Source organism: Rhamphochromis longiceps, linkage group LG15, assembly GCF_057381845.1.
Source record: "Rhamphochromis longiceps isolate RC_006_pf linkage group LG15, R_longiceps_female_GT1.1, whole genome shotgun sequence".
NCBI lineage: Eukaryota > Metazoa > Chordata > Actinopteri > Cichliformes > Cichlidae > Rhamphochromis > Rhamphochromis longiceps.
The window spans coordinates 8,725,658-8,747,407 of record NC_140571.1 but is presented as its reverse complement, the minus strand read 5'-3'; the positions used below and the strand labels follow the sequence as shown (position 1 = coordinate 8,747,407).

Here is a 21,750-nt window from a genome sequence, read left to right as displayed (position 1 = left end):
ATTAAATCCCAATTGCCAAACCTTAAAGTCCACAAATGCAGAACAACTAGGAAGCACATCAATGCCTGCAAACCCTATTTGTAAAAAGCCTGGGCTCCTATGGCTCAATGCAAGTCGGGCTCCAAATTGTGCGTACGCTGTGCCAGCTTTTGTTCGACTGCCAAACAGCAATATCAGAACGGATTTATGATGCAAAGTCCGTACAGGCGGGCTGGTGGCCACGCCGGTGCCCACAGGAAACGACATCACCCAATAAAAATCTGCAGCCTTGGCTACGCGGGACGACCACAGATCAGTTCCAAGAACATTTTTTATTAAAATAAAGGGAACTATAAACAGGGATGCTGTTATGGGAGAAGGAGAGACCACCAAATAAGTTCACAGAGAAAAGCGGAATAAACATCAGCCCAAGTAAGAAATTAGCACATTAAATTATCATTCAATTAAAGAAAGCATTGGCAATTTAAAGACTTGTTTTATAATCCATTAGATTATCATCCCAAATTGACCGTAACATTCCTGAAGTGGCTGATGTCATTTTGAAAAATCTACAGAGACAAATGAAGCTTATTCACTTTGCGTGCTCATTGTGAAAATCAAAGTAAGGATGGAAACTCTGGTTTCAGAGATGGTGTATGAAGGTGGAGTATTGGTCCCTAAAAATCTGCTTCACTGATAGATCCTCACTACATTATATAATTTACCAATTTATGGTAACTTACCAATTTTAATCTATGTTGATTGTATCTTTTCAAGAAAACATTAACTTTCAAAGCTAAAATTTAACCTAGCATTTAACGTTATTTTCCACCTGTAAATAAGAAGAGGTGGGATGTGTTTTCAGAATGTGGCCATGTACCACCAAAAAAAAGCTCCACACCTCACTACACCACAGGGCACAGTAGCCTGAACAGTAAACCACCACCATATATTTTCTTCAAGAGAGTAAGTATACCCTTGATTAACTATGCAGCAAGTGTGAGCGCCCTTATAACAGCAGGAATTTTAGCTGTTTAATAGTGCAGATCATTCAGGTGTGCCCAAATCTCCCCAGCAAATTCACCTTAAAGTTATACCGTGAAATGTTCAGACAAATAGCCAAAACCCCAAGAGCTACATCTTAGACTTTACAGGTCTGTGGTAGCATACTAAATGCTCATGACAATGCAATTAGAAAAAATACTGAACAAGAATTGCTAGCTTGGAAGTGTTACCAGAAGAAAGGCTCCCGGGCAGCGTGAACATGGAGGCAGAATTTAGGGATGTAAAGTTGCTTCTGAACAAACCACAGGAACTTTTAGAACAATGTCCTTTGAACAGACGAGACCAAAGTGGAGATGTGTGGCCATAATGTGTGATGTTTAGAGAAAATCAAACACAGAATATCAGCACAAATGCCTCATACCAACTGTCTGCCACAGCGGTTACACAAGGTGATGATTTGGGTTTGTTTTGCAGCTACAGGACCTCGGCACCTTGCAATCATCGAGTTGACCATGAACCGCTCTGTATACTAAAGTGTTCTGGAGTAAAATTTGAGGCCATGTGTCTAGCAGCTAAAGCTGGCCCAAATTGGGTCACAAAAAGGACAATGACCTCAAGCACAGCAGCAAATCGACAACAGAATGACAGAAAAAGGAAAAAGAAAAAACAAACAAACAAACAAGGCAATCAAAGTCCAGATCTAAACGCCACTTAAGTGCTGTGGACATCAAACAATTTAACAAGTTATTGCTGCTAAAGCTAGCTGCACAAACTATCGAATCATTTGGTGTACTTAGGGCTGCGTTACATAGCTGAGGTGCAGCTTAGCAGACAGCTGCTGGGTGCAGCTGCTGGTGTCAGCACCAACACGCCACACCTCTAATAATGCGTAACATTAGGTGTCATCACTTAACTGGGTGAGTTTACCTCCTGTTGTACTGTAACAATTTTCGTTTTCTTTCTGTACCAGATTTTTTAAATGAGTATCCACATGAATAGACTCACTTGGGGAGTTGAAGGTTCAAGAAACAACACTGGCTTTATTTTCATGCCCACCTTTTGTAAAGTTCAAGATTAGGCCCTCCTCTCGATGGCTCAGTTATTATGGATGATCTATTATGAGTTGTGTTAGTAGTCAAACTGATGCTTAAGCTTTAAATCTGGCACGATGTGAAGGTTCATTGCTCGTGAATCCAATGGGCAGTCAAGCGTAGATACATATAGAAGCTTTACGAACAGTAAACTTAACGTAGCAAGTAAACACAGTAAAACAGTCTTACCTTGCCATATTTTTGTGCATAGGAGCCTGTGAGCAGAGAATGGAAGACAATAATCGTCTCATCCAGATCCCAAACAAACACCCTCTGCACATCACAACAAAAAAGACACAATGCAAGAAATTTGAGTCTATTCTTCTGATTTTACAAATGGCCCTTATTTAATAAGTACATTTATTTATTAAGTACAAATGTTCTGATTTATCAACATTTTCATTCCTGAATTTACTTACACTTCATGAACAAATGTAGAAGTGAATCTGTACATGAAAATATTATGATTGTCTAGGTGGAGTTAGGAAACAGACAAACATAGGCTACATCATTATAGTAAGATGATAGCATGATTATTATACTACTATTATTGCCTATTGGTTATTATTTACTGCTTTCAAAAACACCATAAATCAATAAAATGCTCAGAATTACAGTCGGATTTAACCTAAAATTAAATTGTATGTAAAGAAAACAAAGTAGGAGATATAAAGATGCAGACTTTAAAGTGTTTACTTAAACATATCCCAGCATTCCTTTTCTCTTATCTTAAAATATCTGGTCTTCCATTAAAAATGACTTCTATTATTGCTGGATGTCATCACCTACAGTCTAATATCTTGGCACTATCCCACTGGTGCTTTTTATTTATTTTTAATGAGTTTCTCATCACAGGCTGACAGATCATGTTCTCCTTGTCGTCCATCTGTTTTCTTCTTTTTCTTATATTCTGTTAGCCTTTTTTTCACATCAGCTTTGATGTCCAAACCTGAGCCACAGTGAGCGTTCTCAGGAGAAACAATATTCTAAACCTCTGTTATTTCAGCCGGAGCCTCGCTTTATGAAGAGGGCGCCTTTTCTGTCCCCGTCTTTGGACGCGATTGTTTCAGTTTCTTCAGTCTGTCTCCTGCTTTCTTGCTTTAGAGATGCAAGCTCAACTCTCACAACGCTGTCACCACTTCTTTCTTTTTTCCCCCTGCCATCTAATCTAATTCCATCTAACGGTAAATGCTTCCTTATATAGAGAAACTGGGACGGAGCAGGATGCAGATTGCACAACCCTGCTGTTTCACAGTTTGATTTACTAATATAATGCGCAGTAGTACAAATAAAATAGTCCGGTGTACAGATTTTATAAATCTGCTGTTAATATAGCATCTACACTTTTTTGTTTTGTTTTACATATATGCATATTAGCAAATAAGGGCCAATATATACATTCAGGCCTGTATTGACAATGACAATGACTCTAATAGCTTCTGCTTGATTGAATTTGGAGACTAAAGTAAAGAAAATGGACAAAGATCAAAGAAAATACCATGTGTCCATGGAGAATTGAAGGGAGCATTCATTCAGTAATCTCGGTGCTCTCAGTGTATGTTTTCTAGTCTCTTACCTCCAGGTCACTATCAGGAGGAGGGGAGGGGTTGTTCTTGCGGCCCCTGCCCCGAGACTTAGACCCCCCACTCCGGCAGGCTCTGTCATCCAGCTCTTTGATGGGTGTGGAAGGGCTCTGCACTGTATCAAAGTCCCCTGAGAGTGTATATAAACACACACAGGGCTTTTGAAACATTTTAAATTTACATGTGATCAAATATCTGTCTTAAACTGCACAAGCAATCACAAACTAAAGTCACTCCATTAAAAGCAGCACTAATGATGTGGTTTGAGGTGATCCCACAGGTGCTCTGGAGTTGTAGCCACTTCAGGAGAAGCAATAATTCAAACCCTGTACAGTAATAAGCCATGTTGTCAGGTTTAATAATTCAAGGTAATTGGCATGACGGATCAACTTAAAGGCTACCAAGAAACCTAAACAAAAGTACCACCGGTATTCTGACTGATTCATGACAGCGTGCACATGCAAAGATTTAACAGGGGAGTGGGAAGATTGAAGTGTGCAATAAATTAGTTAGGTTAGGTAATGTGATGCTTCTTGCTAAGATACAGTACATACAATTTTCTTGAGGAGAATACATGGGAATGCTCCCAAAGGGTCAAACACACACACACGCACACTTTCCTAACGCCATATGCTCCCACTGCTGCGCGGTAACTAGAACCAGACTCTGAGCTTCGGCTCGCATATTATTATGTCTCAATCAGGGAGAAAAAGGGAGGGGGGGTGGAGAGAGTGAAAGGGGGGGTGGGGGGGGGGGTGGATAAAGATACTCACACACAAGAAAAAGTTGGTGATAAAATAAAAAAAGACACTCCTGGACAAAGAGCGAAAGAGAAAAAGTGAGAAAGCCAGCGGAAGAAAAAGAGCTAGTGACAGGAAGAATGATAAGCTCCTTTAATCAGGCTTCCTGAATTACAGCCAAAATAAACCAAATAATAATATGGAAAAAACGAAAAGCCGAACACGAATCCATATTCCTGAGCACAAGTGTGCAGTTTAAGTCCTTCTTGCTTCCCACTTTCTCCTCCGGCTTGCCCACCAAAGTGCAATATTTAACGTGACTTGTCTCTAATCAAAGTCTCGGACGCTAATGTAAACACATGTCGATTCTCCAATTAGCCAGCGCAATGCCAGGTAACTATGGCTACAGTCTAAAGTTACTTCCTGTGCTTCATCATCGTAGAAAGAGGGCTTTGAACTCGGTTAACTTAAAACTGTGGAAACAAGATTATGAAACCGCAATCAGAAGTGGTGAAAAATTCTTTTGACATTTGTTTGCATATTTATGAAGTTAGAGCCGGGGTGTGGTGTTGGTAATTCGACTGCTTCTTTCTAAACTATGCCCATGTTAACACAAACCTGGGTGAAGTTCAGCAGCCTGTCCGGTTATGGCGGGGGTGGGATCTTGCAGCTGGTAGGCTGCTGTGGAACCGGTGCCATCCACGTTGTTGGAGGTCATGTACGTCCCGTAAGGGGAGGTGGAATAATACTGAGCATACTGGTTTTGGCCAAATGTCGTATATGAGGGATAATCCTGCGGAAAATAACAAGAATTATGAGCACGCAAAGACATACCAAGCAAACAAAAAGAAACAGGGAGACGGAGAGGTTTTCCTGAAAGGACCAGTCTGACTTCTGAAGACAGATTTTACAAGTGTTCCCTCTCATGTCTCTAATCTTTTGTCCCTGCCTTTCTGTATTTTATATCTCTGAAACAATTAAAACCTCGTGCTGCTGCTTTTTACAGACCCAGTGGAGATGGACGTTTTTTATGAGTCAGCTCTCTAAACCTGTCACTACATCCATCTCCAGAAGTCCTTAAACAAAGCCACACACAATAAGAAGGCACAGTTGGTGTGTAGTCATACAGTGCAACACTTGTGCGCACGCTCTGAAGTATCAAAAGGGGTAAAGGAAAAATGTAAGCTTGTTTCTACATAGAGATTTTTACTTTGACTTGCATTTGTTTCCCGGAGACTAACCATGACTTCGACTTTACTTTGCTTACCCAACAAGATTAACCCTAACCTTAAACCAACTTAAATGTTGCAATTCATGCAACTGGATCTTGCTTCTTTGTCCCCAAAAGAGAGGCAGGTCCCCACAGTGTGACTGTTTAAAAAGATTTATGTCCCCACAACATGAGTAATACAAGTACACACACATACGCACACACTATATTCCCCCTTAATCCACCCACATGGGCCAAACCTTGACTTTCTTCCTGTAAACAGCCACATCTATCATAGTGAGACATTAAAATCCCCCTTTAAGCATTTTTACTACCACAATGCAATTCATCATATGGACATAGAGAAATATTCAGACCATAACACTCTTTCACAAAGACTAATTGTCTGTTTCTCTCCCAGAATTTTCCCTGTTGCAAGGTTGCATTGTGATGATGAAAACTGCGTGGGAGCATGCCTGGAAAACCATTTCTGGTCTGAAATCCTAATGCAACTAATATGAAATTCGTATTAGTATGATAGACCAACCTGTGTTCACAAATGCATGCGGTCGTACCTGCTGTGTGGCAGTGTAGTTGGCGGGGTTGGACACTGAGTTGTTGGTGGTGTAGAGGCCTGAGGAAGGAGTGAAACTGGAACCTGTTCAGAAATTAACCCCCCTTTAGCAAGAACTTAAAAACCAAAAATGTTTAAGTTAAATAAAAGGCTGTGTTATAAACAGACCTGGCATTGGATAGGGGGAGTAGGCAGTCTGTCCAGGCTGAGGTGTGGTAAAGCCGGGGCTGTAGCTGAGGCCTGTCTGCAGAGGAGACTGACTCTGGGCTAGGCCGCTTTCTGTTTTTATGCCGGGAAGCATTACACCGAGGTCTATGGCAATTGAAAAAAAAATAATGATATTAAATGTTTCAGCTTTAATTTGCAGAGTTTAACAAAAGTCTCTTCTTCCTCAGAAGACTTGGAGACTTCCACCTGCTACTGAGGGTGCTTAAGAACTTCTGCTCCTGCACCATCAAGAGCGTCCTGACGGGAAACATCTGCACCTGGTTTGGGAACGGCACCAAGCAGGACAGACAAGATCTGCAAAGAGTGGTGCGCTCGGCTGAACTCATCATTCAATCAGAACTTCCTGACCTGCTGTCCATCTACACCAAGCAGTGCAAGACTAAAGCCAGGAAGATTATGATGGACCTCTCCCATCCCAACAATGGACTCCTCTCATTTCTTTTTATTCATAATTTCTTACGTAAACTGTTATTTGCACATTTTAACTGTAAATTTCTAAGTTAAAATCTGCAAATTTTGTAGTAATCTGTAAATATGTAAATCATTTAATGGTCGGGCATTGCACAGCAATAAGCATTTCACCACGTGTCGTACTGTGTATGGTTGTGTGTGTGACAAATAAAATTTGAATTTGAAAAGTATTGCATTAACTATTTACATATACATTGTCCCCAGTTTTAGAGACTCGAAATAAACTGAACAAACTAACGTAATTTCAATTATAAGGATTATTTTTATAACAATAATCCTTTGCAGTTAATGACTGACTGAAGTCAAGATACTATGGGCATCACTATATGCTCCTTCCATGCTTGAGATGCTCTGCCAGGCCTTTACTTCCACCACCTTCAGTTGCTGCTTGTTTGAGGTTCTCGGTGCATTCAGTTTTGTCATCAGTAACTGCAAAGCATGCTCTGATTGGCTGTGATCAGGTGACTGAAAAGCATATCCCATCAGAAAGAGTCTATTTTTCTTGCTTTCAGAAACTCTAGGTTGCTTTTGCAGTTCGTTTTGGGTCATTAACGTTTGCACTGTGAAGTGCTGTCCAATCAGTTTTGCAGCTGAATCTGAGCAGAGAGTAAAGCCCATAATACTTCACAATTCATCCTGCTACTTCTATCAGCAGTCACATCATCAATAAACACTAGTGACCCAGCTCCACTGGCACCCATACACATTAATCTCAGTTCCATGTGTCCAAAAATTTTTGTCAGAACTGTGCAGACTCTTTTAGATGTTTTCTGGCAAAGTCCACTCTGGCCTTCTTGTTCTTGAGTGTAACCAGCGGTCTGCACTTTGCTGGTCTGCATTTCCATTCATGAAGGTGTTGCTTGATTGTAGGCCTTGACAATGAAACACCTATCTCTGTGAAAGTGTTCCCGACGTGTTTAAATGTTCTGAAGTTGTTTTTCTTAACCACGGAAATAGTTCTGTCCTCATCCACTTTAGTTAGCCTCTGTGTTCTTTCAAGACTTTTGGTGTTGCTGAGATGGGCAGTAACGCCGTAGATTTTTAAGAGTCTACCAGTGATTTGGCCACTGTCTCTCTGATAGCTTTATTTGGGCTTCCCTCACTTACATCAACATCTCTTTAGACCTCATTTTGACAGTTTTAATGAAGAATAACCAAAATGTAATATAAAAACACTTTGAATCAACTCCACATTTTCATCTGCTTAATTTTTCATTGAATAACAAATGAATAGGCCTTACTGGGACACGAAACTGAACAAAAGTCAACTACGCAATTAATTTTGAGCCTCTAAAAATGGGGAGACTGGTATGAAAATGGCTGTAATTTCTAAACAGTTAATACAATACTTTTGTTAATTCAATTTAATTAAAGCTGGAAGTCTGCTCTTCAATCACATCTTGATTGCTTGTTTTAAAATCCAGTGCGGTGGTGTACAACAGGAAAAGTTACAAGAGATTGTTTCATCGCCTACATACTTATGGATCTAACTGCATATTGTCCTCATTCTGCTACGAGTTCACTTTCAGTTCAGTTTATTCGAATCTTTGGCTGTACCCAGTTGCAATGATTGAATGGGTGAAAATATTTAATTTCTCCCCAAATAGAATACAGCATAATGAGTTTACTTCTAGTTTTTAAAGGGCATCCAAACCAGTCACTCAGCACAAACACATCAACCCAGTTGCATGGGAAAACTTAGGTTTGAGTTTGAACAATGTCTCCTACCACAAAATAATACCATATAAATAAGATTCCTTCTTTCACACAACACTTGCAGTTTAGTTTGTAAATCTTCGAAAAATAATTTTTCTGCAGTTTTTGTATGGAGATGTGTGGGTAGAACTATGTGGCTTATTCAGCGTGTGTTGGTTCACACCATAGGTAGACAATCCGTAGGCCTGGCCTGTCTGCGAATAAGCAGTATAGACGGTTGATTGCTGCATGCTGCTGAACTGAGGTTGGCCGGTGTACGTCGGCATGGAAGGAGCTGCCGGCGTGGAGAGGATGTGAGGGTAGGGCCTATAAGAGAGAGGAAAGTGACAGTGGGAGTAGGTAAATTAGCCACTTGGTATATTATAGCATTTAGGAGTTATTTCGTTGAGTAAAATTCAACTTTAGCTAACCTTACAGAATGTAAACAAAGATGCCTGTTCAGTTTTAAAACTTGGACTTACTTGGATGGGTAGAGAGGGGGAGAGTACTGGTGGGCTGAACGAGGGCTGTAGCCGCTGCTGGTGATTACTAAAAACAGCAAAATAATCAAAAACAACAAGGCAAAAACATGTTACGGATGGTGTCAACTCAAATCTGCTGTTTTTCTGAGCATTTACCAAAACCACTCCTGAGCAGGACAATTCGGGGCCTCCAGCTTATTTGAGCCGAGATGCCGTTCCAGTAAACGTAATTTGAAGCATTTTGAATGGAGGGGAGCCAAGTTCTTCCTTTAGAGATCACCGCAGTCCCTGAAACCCTTATAGTGGGCCTCATAGCAAAACACAATGTCTGTTTGTGGTCATTGAGATGTCAGAGCTCAGTACTGACAAACACCCTGCTGGGTTTAAACCCCTCTCTCTGTTTTGTAGAATGGCTTTGTGTGTGTGTTACAGTGTGAAAGAGAATGGGGGACGTGTGTGAGTCCAAAAAAAAAAGAAAAAAGACAAATGTAAAATGTCTCTGCCCCTCTCTTATCCCTCTGCCAGCCTTTGATGATGCAATCCAAGGACAGGCAATATTTCACTGGATTAAAGCTTTCAGCAGGTCTACCAGTGAGCTCAAATGGATGATGGTGATTGTGTGACTTCTGTGCGTCTGAACAAAAACAGACAAGCGGAGACCAGAAGGCATTTATATTTCTGCGTCTATCTATGGCTGATTCAGTTGTCAACTCACTGTACTTTTTTTCCCCATCTACAGTCTTACAGCAACTCCGAGTGCAGAGGGATTTGATTTTTTCAAACCTACACTGTTTTTAAAAAGCAGTGTATTCACCTGAATCACAGAATGTATATTATATATTGATCAGCTTTCTGACCACTATCACAGCTACTTATACAACTACTACATAAAGACAGTCAAAAGGTTAAACTCAAGCCTGCAAATTTAAAATTAGCAATAGCTGTTTTGGGGAAGCAAGTTAAAAACTAACTATAATCTATGCAAAATACACTTCTTCTGGTTTTGTCACAAGTCCACACGCCATTATCCTGCCCATGATGCTTTGCAAATTCCTAGTCTTCCTTTTGGATTCTTAATGCTAGATTAATGAATAAACTCTGACTGACAGGTATGGACTTTGGTGATATTTCTGAATTGTGTGCATATTTATCCAAGGGTCTGTGCTTTACCTGAGCCTGCATATGTATCCAGGGCTGTGTCCCCTGTCGTAGTAACTGTATCGCTGTTGTTCAACGGCTCTGTTTTCACTTAAAGGAAAAGGAAAAGGTCAGTATTAGGGTAAAGCAGTAAAGACTTCCCGCAACACACAGACAGAAACAAACCTTAGTGGGTAAGAGCAGAAAACGTCCATGCAATTCCAGCATGTCAACTTAATGCTGCGTGCAGGGTTCCCATTGCAAGCACTATTTAATTTCACAGTCTTTAAATGGCTCTCTATAACCACTATGCTTGAAGCTTTTTACTTCGTCATTGTTTTCTGATGCTATTTTTAAGATATGGATGACTTTGAAAACTATAAAATGTAAGTAACACATTCAAAAATGAATTAATGCAAAGTGATCCTTAGCAAATGTTTGCGATTTATTGCCCTCCCCCTGCAAATTTATCAAATTCCCCTCTTTTCAGAGGGTCTTTGGTAGGAACCCTGTAAATATACTATAAAAATAAAAAAATAAAAAAGAGAGAAAGAAACTTCACACACAGTAATAAACTGGGATGCAGAAAAACAATGAAGATTCAGAAAGCAGAGAAAAAATTCACAGCAAACCAAAAATCAGTCAGAGCAACTCTGGCAAGAACCAACAAACAAAACCCAAAATAAAAAAAACACAACTAACAACAAGTCAACAACCGTGGCTAGCTAAAACTAAAGAAAGTTCAACGGCTATGCTTTTGCTGTATTGCTGTAAAATCTTTGCTCTGGGATTCACACACATGCACCTCTGTACCATATTCCTTGGAGCCTGTGGCAGGGGATGGGCTGCTGCAGCCCAACAGCCAATCAGCCGTGTTAAGAACGGTCATGCTTTCACCTATAGGGGTGCAAGGTGGGAAGGTGATGAGGATACGACCCACTGAAAACCAGATGCAGGTCAAAGGTATACGGGGTCACATGGTACTGATCTTTTCATAGACATTTGCGTTGAATATAAAAGAAAAACAAACATTCCCGAAATAGTTATATTGTGGGAATATTTAAAGACTTGTGTTTTTTTCCCCATCGTCTTGCTTTCATGTTTTCTTGCCAAGTTATTAAGACGGTCAGTAACAATTTTGTCTCTATGCTAAATATGAAGCTAGAGTAAGGAAATGGTTAGCTTATAAAACTGGTAGAACAGCTGCTTCCCAGCGCTCCAAAAGCTTAGAAACAAGATGTCAGTAAAGGCATATATAACCCCCAACCTGCTGATTTTTTGTACAGATTAAAACAAACTGATTTCAGAACTCTAGAGGTGCTGGTAGGTGGATTTTGTTACCCTTGGACAAAGCCAGACGTAATTTTCCCACCTGTTAAGTCTAGTTTGAGTCTTAAATCAAAGGTAATATATCCATTTGGGTGTAGGTCAAAATAACCCTTATGTATCTCACACTGGATTTTGGTAAGCCCTTCAAATCATTCTCTGTCTGAATAATTTTCCCTTTAAGTCACCCCATTTATGCAAACATTCTTGTAATTGGCTGCCCCTTAGGGAAAAAGAGAAAAGAAAAATAGCTGGGTGAGTCAATGTGGTGCAAATGGTTGTCTGTCTCTATGTGCTTTCCCCCGCGACAGACTGATGACCTGTCCGGGGTGTACCCTGCCTCTCACCCTAAGACAGCTGAGATAGGCTCCAGCCCACCAGCAACCCTGAATTGGATAAACTGAAGAGAACGGATGGATTGGGCTCCTGTGCTCACATCCATAACCAGAAGGCTGTGATGACCATATTAAGGATATCCCTTCTTTATGATATCAAAGATCCAATAAAAAAAACTTTCTGAAACTGAGCATGTTTCAGAAGAAAGAACTGATGCTGCCTCAATTGGTCACACAAAGTCACACAGCAACCCATGTAGTGAGTCTTCATGTCACTTCGGAGGAATTTTGGCCCACTCTTCTTTGCAGAATAGTTTCAATTCAACAACATTAAAGGGTTTTTAAGCATGATCGTCCTGTCATGCCAAAGAATCTCAATCAGAAATCCAGACTATAACTAGGCCACTCCAAAACCTTTTTTCTCTGAGCCATTCAGAGGTGGAATGCTGGTGTTTCAAATTATTGTCCTGCTTGAATATCAGGGCATGAACTGATGGCCGGACATTCTCCTCATTCTCCAGAATTTTCTGGTAGAGAGCAGAATTTATGGTTCCATCAGTTATGGCAAGTCGTCCAGGTCCTGAAACAGCAAAGCAGCCACAAACCATCCCACTACCACCACCATGTTTGAATATTGGTTTTGTATTTTTATGAAATACTGTGTTAGTTTTATGCCAGATAAAACAGAACTCAGATCTTCCCAAAAGTTCAAGTGTTGTCTCATCAGTCCAGAGAATATTTTCCCAGAAGTCTTGGGCATCATCAAGTTTTTTGGCAAATGTGAATCTTTGTGTTCTTTTTGGTCATCAGCGGTTTTCTCCTTGGAACTCTCCAAAGGGTGCCATTTTTGCCCAGTCTTTGTTATTGTTGAATCATGAACACTGACCATAACTGAAGGAACGTATGGCCTTTTAGTTCTTTAGATGTTATTCTCAGTTCTTTTGTGACCTCCTGAAGGAATTGTCGATGTGCTCTTGGAGTAATTTTGGTAGCTTGACCGCTCCGGAGAAGGTTCACCATGGTTCCACTTTTTCTCCATTTGTGGAAAATAGCTCTCACCATGCAGTCCCAATGCCTTAGAAATGGCAGTTTCCAACCAGTGACTTTAACCGATTCTAAACAGGTCTTACATTTCTATAGATGGTGGCATGATCTGGGACTTTTTGAGGTCTATAAGCCTATTTCACTTTGTCATACAGATTCTGTTTCAATAAGTTCTTGATTCAACAGGTCTGGTAGTAGCCAGGACTGGTTGTAGCTAATGAAACTGAACTGAATTTTGGTTAAACACATTTAATCCCTGATTCATCCACAAAAAGGCACATTTAGATAGCTTGAGTTAGAGTGAGAAATATAAATACATATACATTCTGGGGACATGTGAGACTAACATTAATATGTCAAAGTAGAAGGATATGCGACTTTTAAGACAGAGCTATTTTATTATAATACATGACAACTGTATCTGCTTTAACAAACAGCTATTAGATTAATCTCCTGATATTTCTGTCTCTACAAATATGTTCTTGCTAAAGTCTCGAGCTATTCTTCTAATTAGCAGCTCATCTATCATCACATGATTGCGCTTTTTAAAAGAAGAGGACACCTGTTAATCAGTTTATCATTCTACATAATGTGTTTCAGGGGCTTCTTTTCTCAAACGCCCATCACTAGCAACCATCTGAAAACTCAATTGAGTTCAGGACAACTTCATTAATCCCCTAAGGGAACAATACAATCCACTGGACAAGCTGTAATGAAGACAAATGAATTGCTATGGAGATGGCCTTTGGGCCTGAGCGTTCGCTGATGTCAGGTGAGGGGAATGTTGAGTATGTAGATTGTTTTGGCTCTCTGTGAAGCCCGAGCTCTGTCTGCTTAAATCATTAACTGTGAGCTCATCAAAAATGATTTAATGTGCTCTAATACAGTCTCGGTGTGCTGTTAGCCCACACTGAGCATGTGTGACTGCGAGTATGTTAACACATCAAAATGACTAAAATACAGCATCTCACTTTTTCCATGACATTATTATTATTATTAGAAGTGGTTTCCACCGCCTGGTAAATCAGCAATAGATCAAACGATGGCCCTCAACAAAAGTACCATGTCCAGGGCTATATCATCAAACTGTCCTGACAGAAATGGTTCCAGAGGACAGAGCATGAGAAAGTGGGAAGATCAAGGGTGAGAGGAGAAAAAAAAGATTAATAGAAAGAAGGAGAAACGCATACGGACTCAGAGTAAAGAAAAAGAAGAAAAAGAGAGGAGCGGGCTCACTGGTGTTGACATATAAGAGAGCAGTGATGCTTTAATGCTCTTGTAGAGGAAATAGTTTCCAGTGGGATTTTGAGCTTGCTCTCCAACACACACATACAGACACTTTGCCAAGCCGTTAGCGGAGGAGTGCAGAAGTGCTTCGCCGTGTGTTTACACACATTCTCCGGTGGTTTATTCAAGAACTCATGCCAGCTTGGAAGTGTGTATGCATGCATTTGTATGTGCGTGTGTCCCTCCATCTCCATAAATTCCTCAAAAAGTATTTATCTCTACATGCTGAAAGGATTTCTGACTGATGATTTTGCAATAAATTTCATTGCATTACATTTTTCTCATCAAATGCTCTTGCCTTAAGTGACTTTCAACATGTGCATTGGACCTCCTTTGGCATTAAGATTATATTAAAAAAAGGAATAAAAGACAATGAGTATTCTGAATGGAGGAGTTTAGACTTTCAACTACATTTTATACAACGTAAAAAAAAAATAGAAATCAGTAAATTCACTGTTCCTGCATCAATGGCTCTCTCCTTTCTTCAAAGAAATAATTCACCCTTTAACTTTAATACATCATGGACCTTTATGCAGCATTTCAAGTAAACGTACATACTGGCAAATTTGTTTTCTAGCTTAGAGTTAGAAAGGACTAAGAGGGTCAGATTAGTTAGCCTTGAAACACATGAAACTGTTGGCTTTTTCCTGTCCAAATGTAACCAATCTGGCTTACCAGCACCTTTTTAAGCTTAAAAATGAACAAATCTTGTTTGTTTAGTTCAAAAGGGAAACATATAGGTTTTATTTATTTATTTATTATATAGTATATTTGATATTTATGTATCTGACATACCCCATGTTGGTGTTGTTCCTGGATAAACATTGCATCTGACGGATGATGTTGTCTGAGCAATCAGTTAGCATTAGCCAAGAGGTTAGCTAATGCTATAAAGAAACTATCACTTGTAGCAAAGCAACATTGGTAACCTAAATTTAAATCTAAATGTAACCCAAACAATATTTATCATATTGTATAAATGAATAAAGAAAATGCTTGAAATGCTTAGCATTTGTTCCAGAAGAGAATTTTATACTAACAAAAGCCCCCCCACCCCAACATTACAAAGCTATGACATCACAACATTATTGGTCAGCTGTAACACTCATTCTGGACCAACATTAATATGACGATGTGGGAAAAGCATCCACACAGGGATATTAGGTCATGCCTTTGACTACAGTTGGCCATAGTCAGACAGTGGTTTTGTGACACAGTGGGCAGTCAATAATGCAAAGATCTATTGCAGCAGCATATCGAATGTCCTTTTTCATGGAAGAAGATTGCAAACAAAGAAAGATTCATATAATTTAACGTCAACCTTTATTTTGGAAAAATAAAACTTAATTTTTAAAATTCTTAGTTCTTTTTTTGTGCTTTACTTAAACTGGCATCTTAGAGTGGGAGGGAGCTGATCAGCTACTTGAAAGTAATGTGGGGATGGTGGAGTAGCATTGGGGTTGCCATGAACCCATAAGCCCACTTTTTCTCAGAAAACAACTAAATCTATGCATTTGCCATCATATTGACTTCCTCTGGGAATGTGTGCAGATTTATTAAGCAGTCGAACACATTTTTTTCTTTGAGTTTCAGATACACAGCTGAGTACAAAATACTGGAGCCCCTAAGAAAACCTCCTAAAAATCCCATCTTCTCACCTCCTGTTCCATTGGTGGTGATAGACGGGCTGCCAAGGTTGTTCTTGTCCAGCTTGGAGCCTGTCGAATCTCCACCTCCCACTCGGTTATGAGGACTGGCTAGGTCCTGCATTTCCATAGACCTATTTGGGGAGAGAAGATGGCAAGGAAAAAGAGGTAAACTCTCTTCTACTGTTATGTGCTGTATGTGCTATTTAATGAATAGCAGATCAATGCCAATATGTTCTCACAGGTGGGAATTTACATCGACCATACATTATGTTAAGATCCCACTGTACTGTAGATCCTCACAGTCATAAACTTCATACTTCTCAGCACCAGTTAGCTTACATGAGCATGTGTTCAGAGGGGCTACACCTTGTATGTGGGCCTGCTGGCTCTTTTATGGTGTGGCGGTATGTGTGTGTGTGTGTGTGTGTGTGTGTGTGTGTGTGTGTGTGTGTGTGTGTGTGTGTGTGTGTGTGTGTATATATATAAATTCTGGGCTCCAATACAAACCCACAGCCTGCCAGCGTGCTTTAGTTTTACAATGTGTTCCACATGCATGACTGGGACGAACCAGCACACAAGGTGGTAATGGTAAAGTGAGAGTGTGTCTGCGTGTGTGCGCGGATGACTGGAAGTGGAAGTAAGTAAGACATGAACAGAGTGCAGATGCACATAGTGGAATAAAAGTCTGCCTTTTGTGTATTACAGCTTATTGTGGCAACAACTGCTCTCTCTATAGGCTCTATAACCCCTAACTAAGAGGTAAAAATCCTATTAATAAATTTTTATAGTTCTAGATTTCAAGCAAATGTATATTAAATACTTTATTCAGACTTTTCACCACTGTTACCACAAACCCAGATTTCAGTACATTCGGACCAAGACTATAGTTTCATGTTGAATCGGTCTGTGTGTGGACAATACTTCTTACGAATGTGTGTGTGTGCATATTTCTGAGCACTGACTCATGCAGCCCGCAGGTTGGTCACACTTGTGCTCTTGTGTGAGACATCAAAGCCAGAAATGACAGAGATGGAAGAAGAATAAAACAAATGCGGGCCGCTGCTGCTCGGTGTGTGTTTATGCGCGCACGTGTGTGTGTGTACGAAAAGAGAGCGTGTGCATCTGTGTGGCGGTCTGGCAGAAGGCCATCTCAATGCTATGGGCAGATAGTATCTCCACACATGACTGCAACCCACAGTCGGACTGACGGGTATAAACATATAGCTTTCAGCAAACGAGAAAGACCCTGCTAAACGGTGCAAAATGGAGAATGCGTGAAAGATAAACACTCTAAATCAGCTCTCTCCATTTCGGTCAACTCTTCTTTTTGTTTCCTTATTTACGGCTAAACACTCATTTTGTTCTCCCGTTCATTGCATGGACGTCAACGACAGTTTACGGCGGACAAAATAAACGAGCCAAGTCCTACCTTCAAACAAAGGCCTTAAGTGTATCTGCTACACAAGGGAAAAGTTAAGAACTTTCACAGATTATGTTGCCGCCACCACTTCGTTTCCCACCCCCAACCCGCATTTTTTTTTCTCTCCATCATGTGCTTAAACCCCTTCATCCATCCTTTTCTTTTGTCTTTCAACAGCAGGAAATGATTCTGTCTCCCCTTCTTGTTTTTTCCTCTTTTCCCTCTGTTTCACTCCTCTCGGGAGGCGATGGCAAGAGTTGTGGTGTTTCATAAACTCTTCTCTGGTTTTCACATCATGGCTCGGTCATTGAAAAAATATGCTCTATATTACCGAGATGCACGGCGCGTTTTGTTATTAAATTAGCAGATTTAGGCCTGTAGCTGGTTGTTTTTGATTTATCCACTCCTTTCCCCCCTCTTAACTGAATAAGTTGCAGTATATAAACAGAAGCCCATTTCAGAGGATTTTTTTATGCAAGAAAGTGCCTTCTTGTCAATTCCTTCTGAAGGCAAAAAAAAGAAGAAGAAGAAAAAGAAAAATAGTTAGGAGCTGCAATGCAGCTGTTAAGAAGTATAAACTGCTTCATCAATAAGCTACCAAAGGGGGACAAAAGGGGAAAACAGGTAGTAAGAGAAGAATGGCAAAGCTACAGGATCCTGGCATGCAGTAAGTCAAATCTCCAAATTGTCAGGTTGCAGCTACTCTGTTTCTGCAATTTAAGCTATTTCAGACTAGGATAAGTAGTTAAAGTGGATAATTAAAAAAACAAAAACAAAACTGTCTACATTTGCCAGCACTTCAGGCTATCAACAGCTAACTAGACGCAGCATGCTACAGCAGTCTTTTGATACTGTAAAATTTTTTGACTCTCGATGAAGCTCCCAGCGCACAGTTTTTGTGCTGATGTTAATGCCTAAAGCTTTCAGCTGATCGTAGAATTCCCAAGAGGGGAGGAATTCCACAAACTGGAGGGGGCATCGTAGTACAGAGACAGACAGATTGCACTAAGGGTGCTTGATTTTCCTGAATTCAAAGATTCAAAGGTGTAGCATTTTAGTGCATGTAGTTGATTTCCTAATTTGACTAATTGATGTACTGACTGTGTGTAAAGCACATTCCCTTTTTATTGTCTGTTTGATCAAATCAGTACATCTTTTCCTCTTTGTGTGTGTGTGTGTGTGTGTGTGTGTGTGTGTGTGTGTGTGTGTGTGTGTGTGTGTGTGTGTGTGTGTGTGTGTGTGTGTGTGTGTGTGTGTGTAGGTGTGCAGTTTTAGGACACAGAGGTCTTGGGGAAGTGTTGATGACCTCATCACTGCTTGCAACTGCAGTGAAACCTCACCTCTCTGCACCATGACTAATGAACTAGGACGGACACACACACACACACACACACACACACACACACACACACACACACAGTTCTGAAAAAGCACATTCTGTATCTCACATTATGCAAACAGACACATGAGCGTACCTGACGTCTGAAGGGTCTGGAACATGAGATTCAGTGTGTGATTTCTTTACCTGCCGAGACAACAGAGGAAAGGAAATGTTATTAAACACACACACACACACACACACACACACACACACACACACACACACACACACACACACACACACATACAGTTCATGAGAAAACGCATTTAGTGTGTCATAAACAAACCTCATAAATCAGTTTGTAAACAGGACAGATTATATTAGTATTAACACCGAAGTGGCTAACACATTTAACTAACAAATTAAGGTTTGCCAGTTCGATCCTGGGGGGAGACACAAATCCTTTCGGGCTTGCGTTTGGGAAGGGCATCCCGCTTAAAAATCTGTCAATTCCAAAATGTGCCACTACCGACCATGTTAATACGTGAGCAGCTGAACACAGATCTTTTTTTCATATACTAGAATCATCACATTTTGAACAACACCAAATACAGAGAAAATTCTGCCAAGTAGGCATTAAAAACCCAAATCGCATCATCAGTTACCTCAACGGGAAATTACATCACATCAAATGTGACTTACAAATGTTCTCATTTTCAAATGTTAAATGTTTAAAAAGAAATAAATCAGGATGTGGTGTCAGTAGCTGTAGCCGCCACTGTGACAGAAGTACTAACTGGCATCTAAGTGACAGATATTAATTTTCCCTTGTTCACCCGTGACCCCACTCCAGCTCACGCTCAAGCCTCATTTTCAACCCTTAAAGAGTTGAAAGGTCACGGCGGGGTCATGTTAGGTCAAAGCACGGGGTTTAGTCTTCGCCGTTAAACAGGTCACCACAGACACTAAAACAAGCCTTAACTTTTTTTGTGTGGGTGGGGGGACATTTGGCCATGTCAGTTAGTGCGCTGGAACTTTTTACTTCTTCACTGATGTAGGGAAGAAAAAAGAATCAAGAAAACACTCTTCAGCCGCAAACTTTCTCCTTGTGCTCACACGCAGGCTGTTGCTGTGTGTGAGGGTATGTGCAGCTAGACTGCAGACCAGTGGTTCTCTATTAAAATTCCTCTGTCTTATTTGCAACAGGAACTAATTAGAACAGTAAATGCAGGGCGGAGCCAGGGCCAATGTGTACCAGCTGCCCTATAATCACTGTGTCAACACACTGCTGAGGTGTAGGGCACGTGTGGGGTGCCAAAGACACACACCCGTACATGGAAATTCGCATACAGACGCACACCCACACCAAATTCAAGCAGTCATTTGCACATTATCGCAATCACAGGTAAGTATACAGAGAAAGTGCATGGCTAAGCAGACTCTGAACTGCAGGTATGTAGACATTTTAATATTTATGTGTGTGTGTGTGTGTGTGTGTGTGTGTGTGTGTGTGTGTGTGTGTGTGTGTGTGTGGAGAACACACTGTGCTGTTATGGTTCTGATTAGAGGGTCCTGCTGTGAGTGAATAAGAAGCAGCACTTAGCTGTTTAAGACGGGGTTCAAAGGTTAGCCGGTGCCCTAGTATGGATCACTTTACACACGCACACACACACACACACACACACACACACACACACACACACACACACACACAAGCCACTTTCATGTCACGTTTCATGCTTTAGTGAAATTTAACAAGGCTGTCACTCACGACATCAGCGTCATGGCCGTGAGAAACTGCAATGCACATGTAACGTACACATAGGGCTACATACAGCACGCAGGTGTACACACAGCTCTCGTGCGTATACACACACACACACACACTTGAAAATACACAAGCCGGACTGTTTCTGTCCCGGCATGATCTGTGAAAGCACACGCGGGCTTTGATCCTGAAAAGCTTTTATCGTCGTGCTTTATCCCCGCGCACGCTTTCCCTCCGCGTCAACCGCGGTCTAGAGGCTCTCACCTCTCTTAACATCTCGCCACTTTTATCTTTTTCAGTCGGATCGAGGACAACTAGTTTCACATTTAAACAGATTCCACATATTGATTTTACTCAACTCTCTTACTGATCTAATCACATCACAATTTCTTTTTAACATAATAAAACAATCAAAAGCATTATTTTTCCTGTTTCATCCAGCTTTCATTTGTTCCACTTGTTTTGGCTTTGATCAATACAGACTTTAGCCATTTTCATCGACTATATTATTAAACTACATTATTGATGTCAACTTGCAGCACATTAAAAAAAGCTGCAAATAAATGATGACTAAGCCCCGCATTTAGATAGTCTATGCTATTCTTCCTTTATTTTGTAGTACAATGCACCAATTTTCATTTCTAATACTGAAACGACACACCTCTGAGTCCACTCTTTGGTGGCCACTATGCTCGAAGACCCCAATTGTGTCACCTGAGCCATTTAAATAGGTGACCTTTGACCTGGTTGGCCAGGTGACCGGTCTAGAACACTACCTAGGCAGCCCGAGCACTCCCTACGGGAAAAATACAAGTGCTACAGGTAATTAGAACTAATAACAATGATTTATTAAAGGGAATTATACACTGCTGTGTTTGTGTAACTAATGATGTTTGTTCAATCTAATGGATGTAATAATAACGTGAGGCCTTCTTTGGCCTTAAGAAGCATTAACGCGTATGTGAGAGTCAGAAATAAGCAGAAGCTGCCCTTGGTCTAGTCAGAGTTGTGTTTCCTTCTCTTGCTTGTTCTTCTAAAAAGAAAAGTTCACTACAGAATCCAAAAGTGTTCATAAAAATGGTGCTTGAACGAGTTTTTTGTTATTTTCTTTGATACATTATGGAAGTTCAGTGCAGGAAGACAAAACAGGGATGGAGAATGAAGAACAACACATAATCCAGCACATCAGCAATGAGTGAGTTACACACACACTTAATATTTGATGGTTTTAAAAAACACAATTTCTAAATTTGTCTACAAATAAGATTTTATGGTTCACAATTTTTTAAAAAAAAGGTTTTTTTTGTCAATTTCTGTCGCTATCCTACTTTGATCAAAATTGTAATTTTTTTTTTACTTTTTTAAAAACTGGAAAATACAGATGAGGTTATATTTTCTACATTAA

General features: G+C 40.3%; 1 protein-coding gene across 6 annotated transcripts in view; it reads right to left on the bottom strand.

Annotated features, from left to right (window-relative positions):
• Nucleotides 1–21,750, bottom strand: part of eya4 (EYA transcriptional coactivator and phosphatase 4) — a 54,050-nt gene that overhangs the window by 12,636 nt on the left and 19,664 nt on the right. For 5 of the 6 annotated variants that reach the window (XR_014907712.1, XM_085383169.1, XM_085383172.1 and 2 more), the window contains 11 exons: nucleotides 18,732–18,781; nucleotides 15,846–15,967; nucleotides 11,009–11,092; nucleotides 10,229–10,306; nucleotides 9,059–9,125; nucleotides 8,761–8,903; nucleotides 6,351–6,494; nucleotides 6,184–6,266; nucleotides 5,017–5,191; nucleotides 3,652–3,788; nucleotides 2,265–2,348 (listed from right to left, as the gene is read on the bottom strand). Coding sequence is in view for 5 of the 6 variants with exons in the window: in XM_085383169.1 (XP_085239295.1) it covers nucleotides 2,265–2,348; nucleotides 3,652–3,788; nucleotides 5,017–5,191; nucleotides 6,184–6,266; nucleotides 6,351–6,494; nucleotides 8,761–8,903; nucleotides 9,059–9,125; nucleotides 10,229–10,306; nucleotides 11,009–11,092; nucleotides 15,846–15,967; nucleotides 18,732–18,781 (1,167 nt within the window). In the remaining variant the exon portion in view is untranslated. The remainder of the gene's footprint in view (nucleotides 1–2,264; nucleotides 2,349–3,651; nucleotides 3,789–5,016; nucleotides 5,192–6,183; nucleotides 6,267–6,350; nucleotides 6,495–8,760; nucleotides 8,904–9,058; nucleotides 9,126–10,228; nucleotides 10,307–11,008; nucleotides 11,093–15,845; nucleotides 15,968–18,731; nucleotides 18,782–21,750) is intronic. The other variant, XM_085383170.1, reaches the window with a different exon arrangement.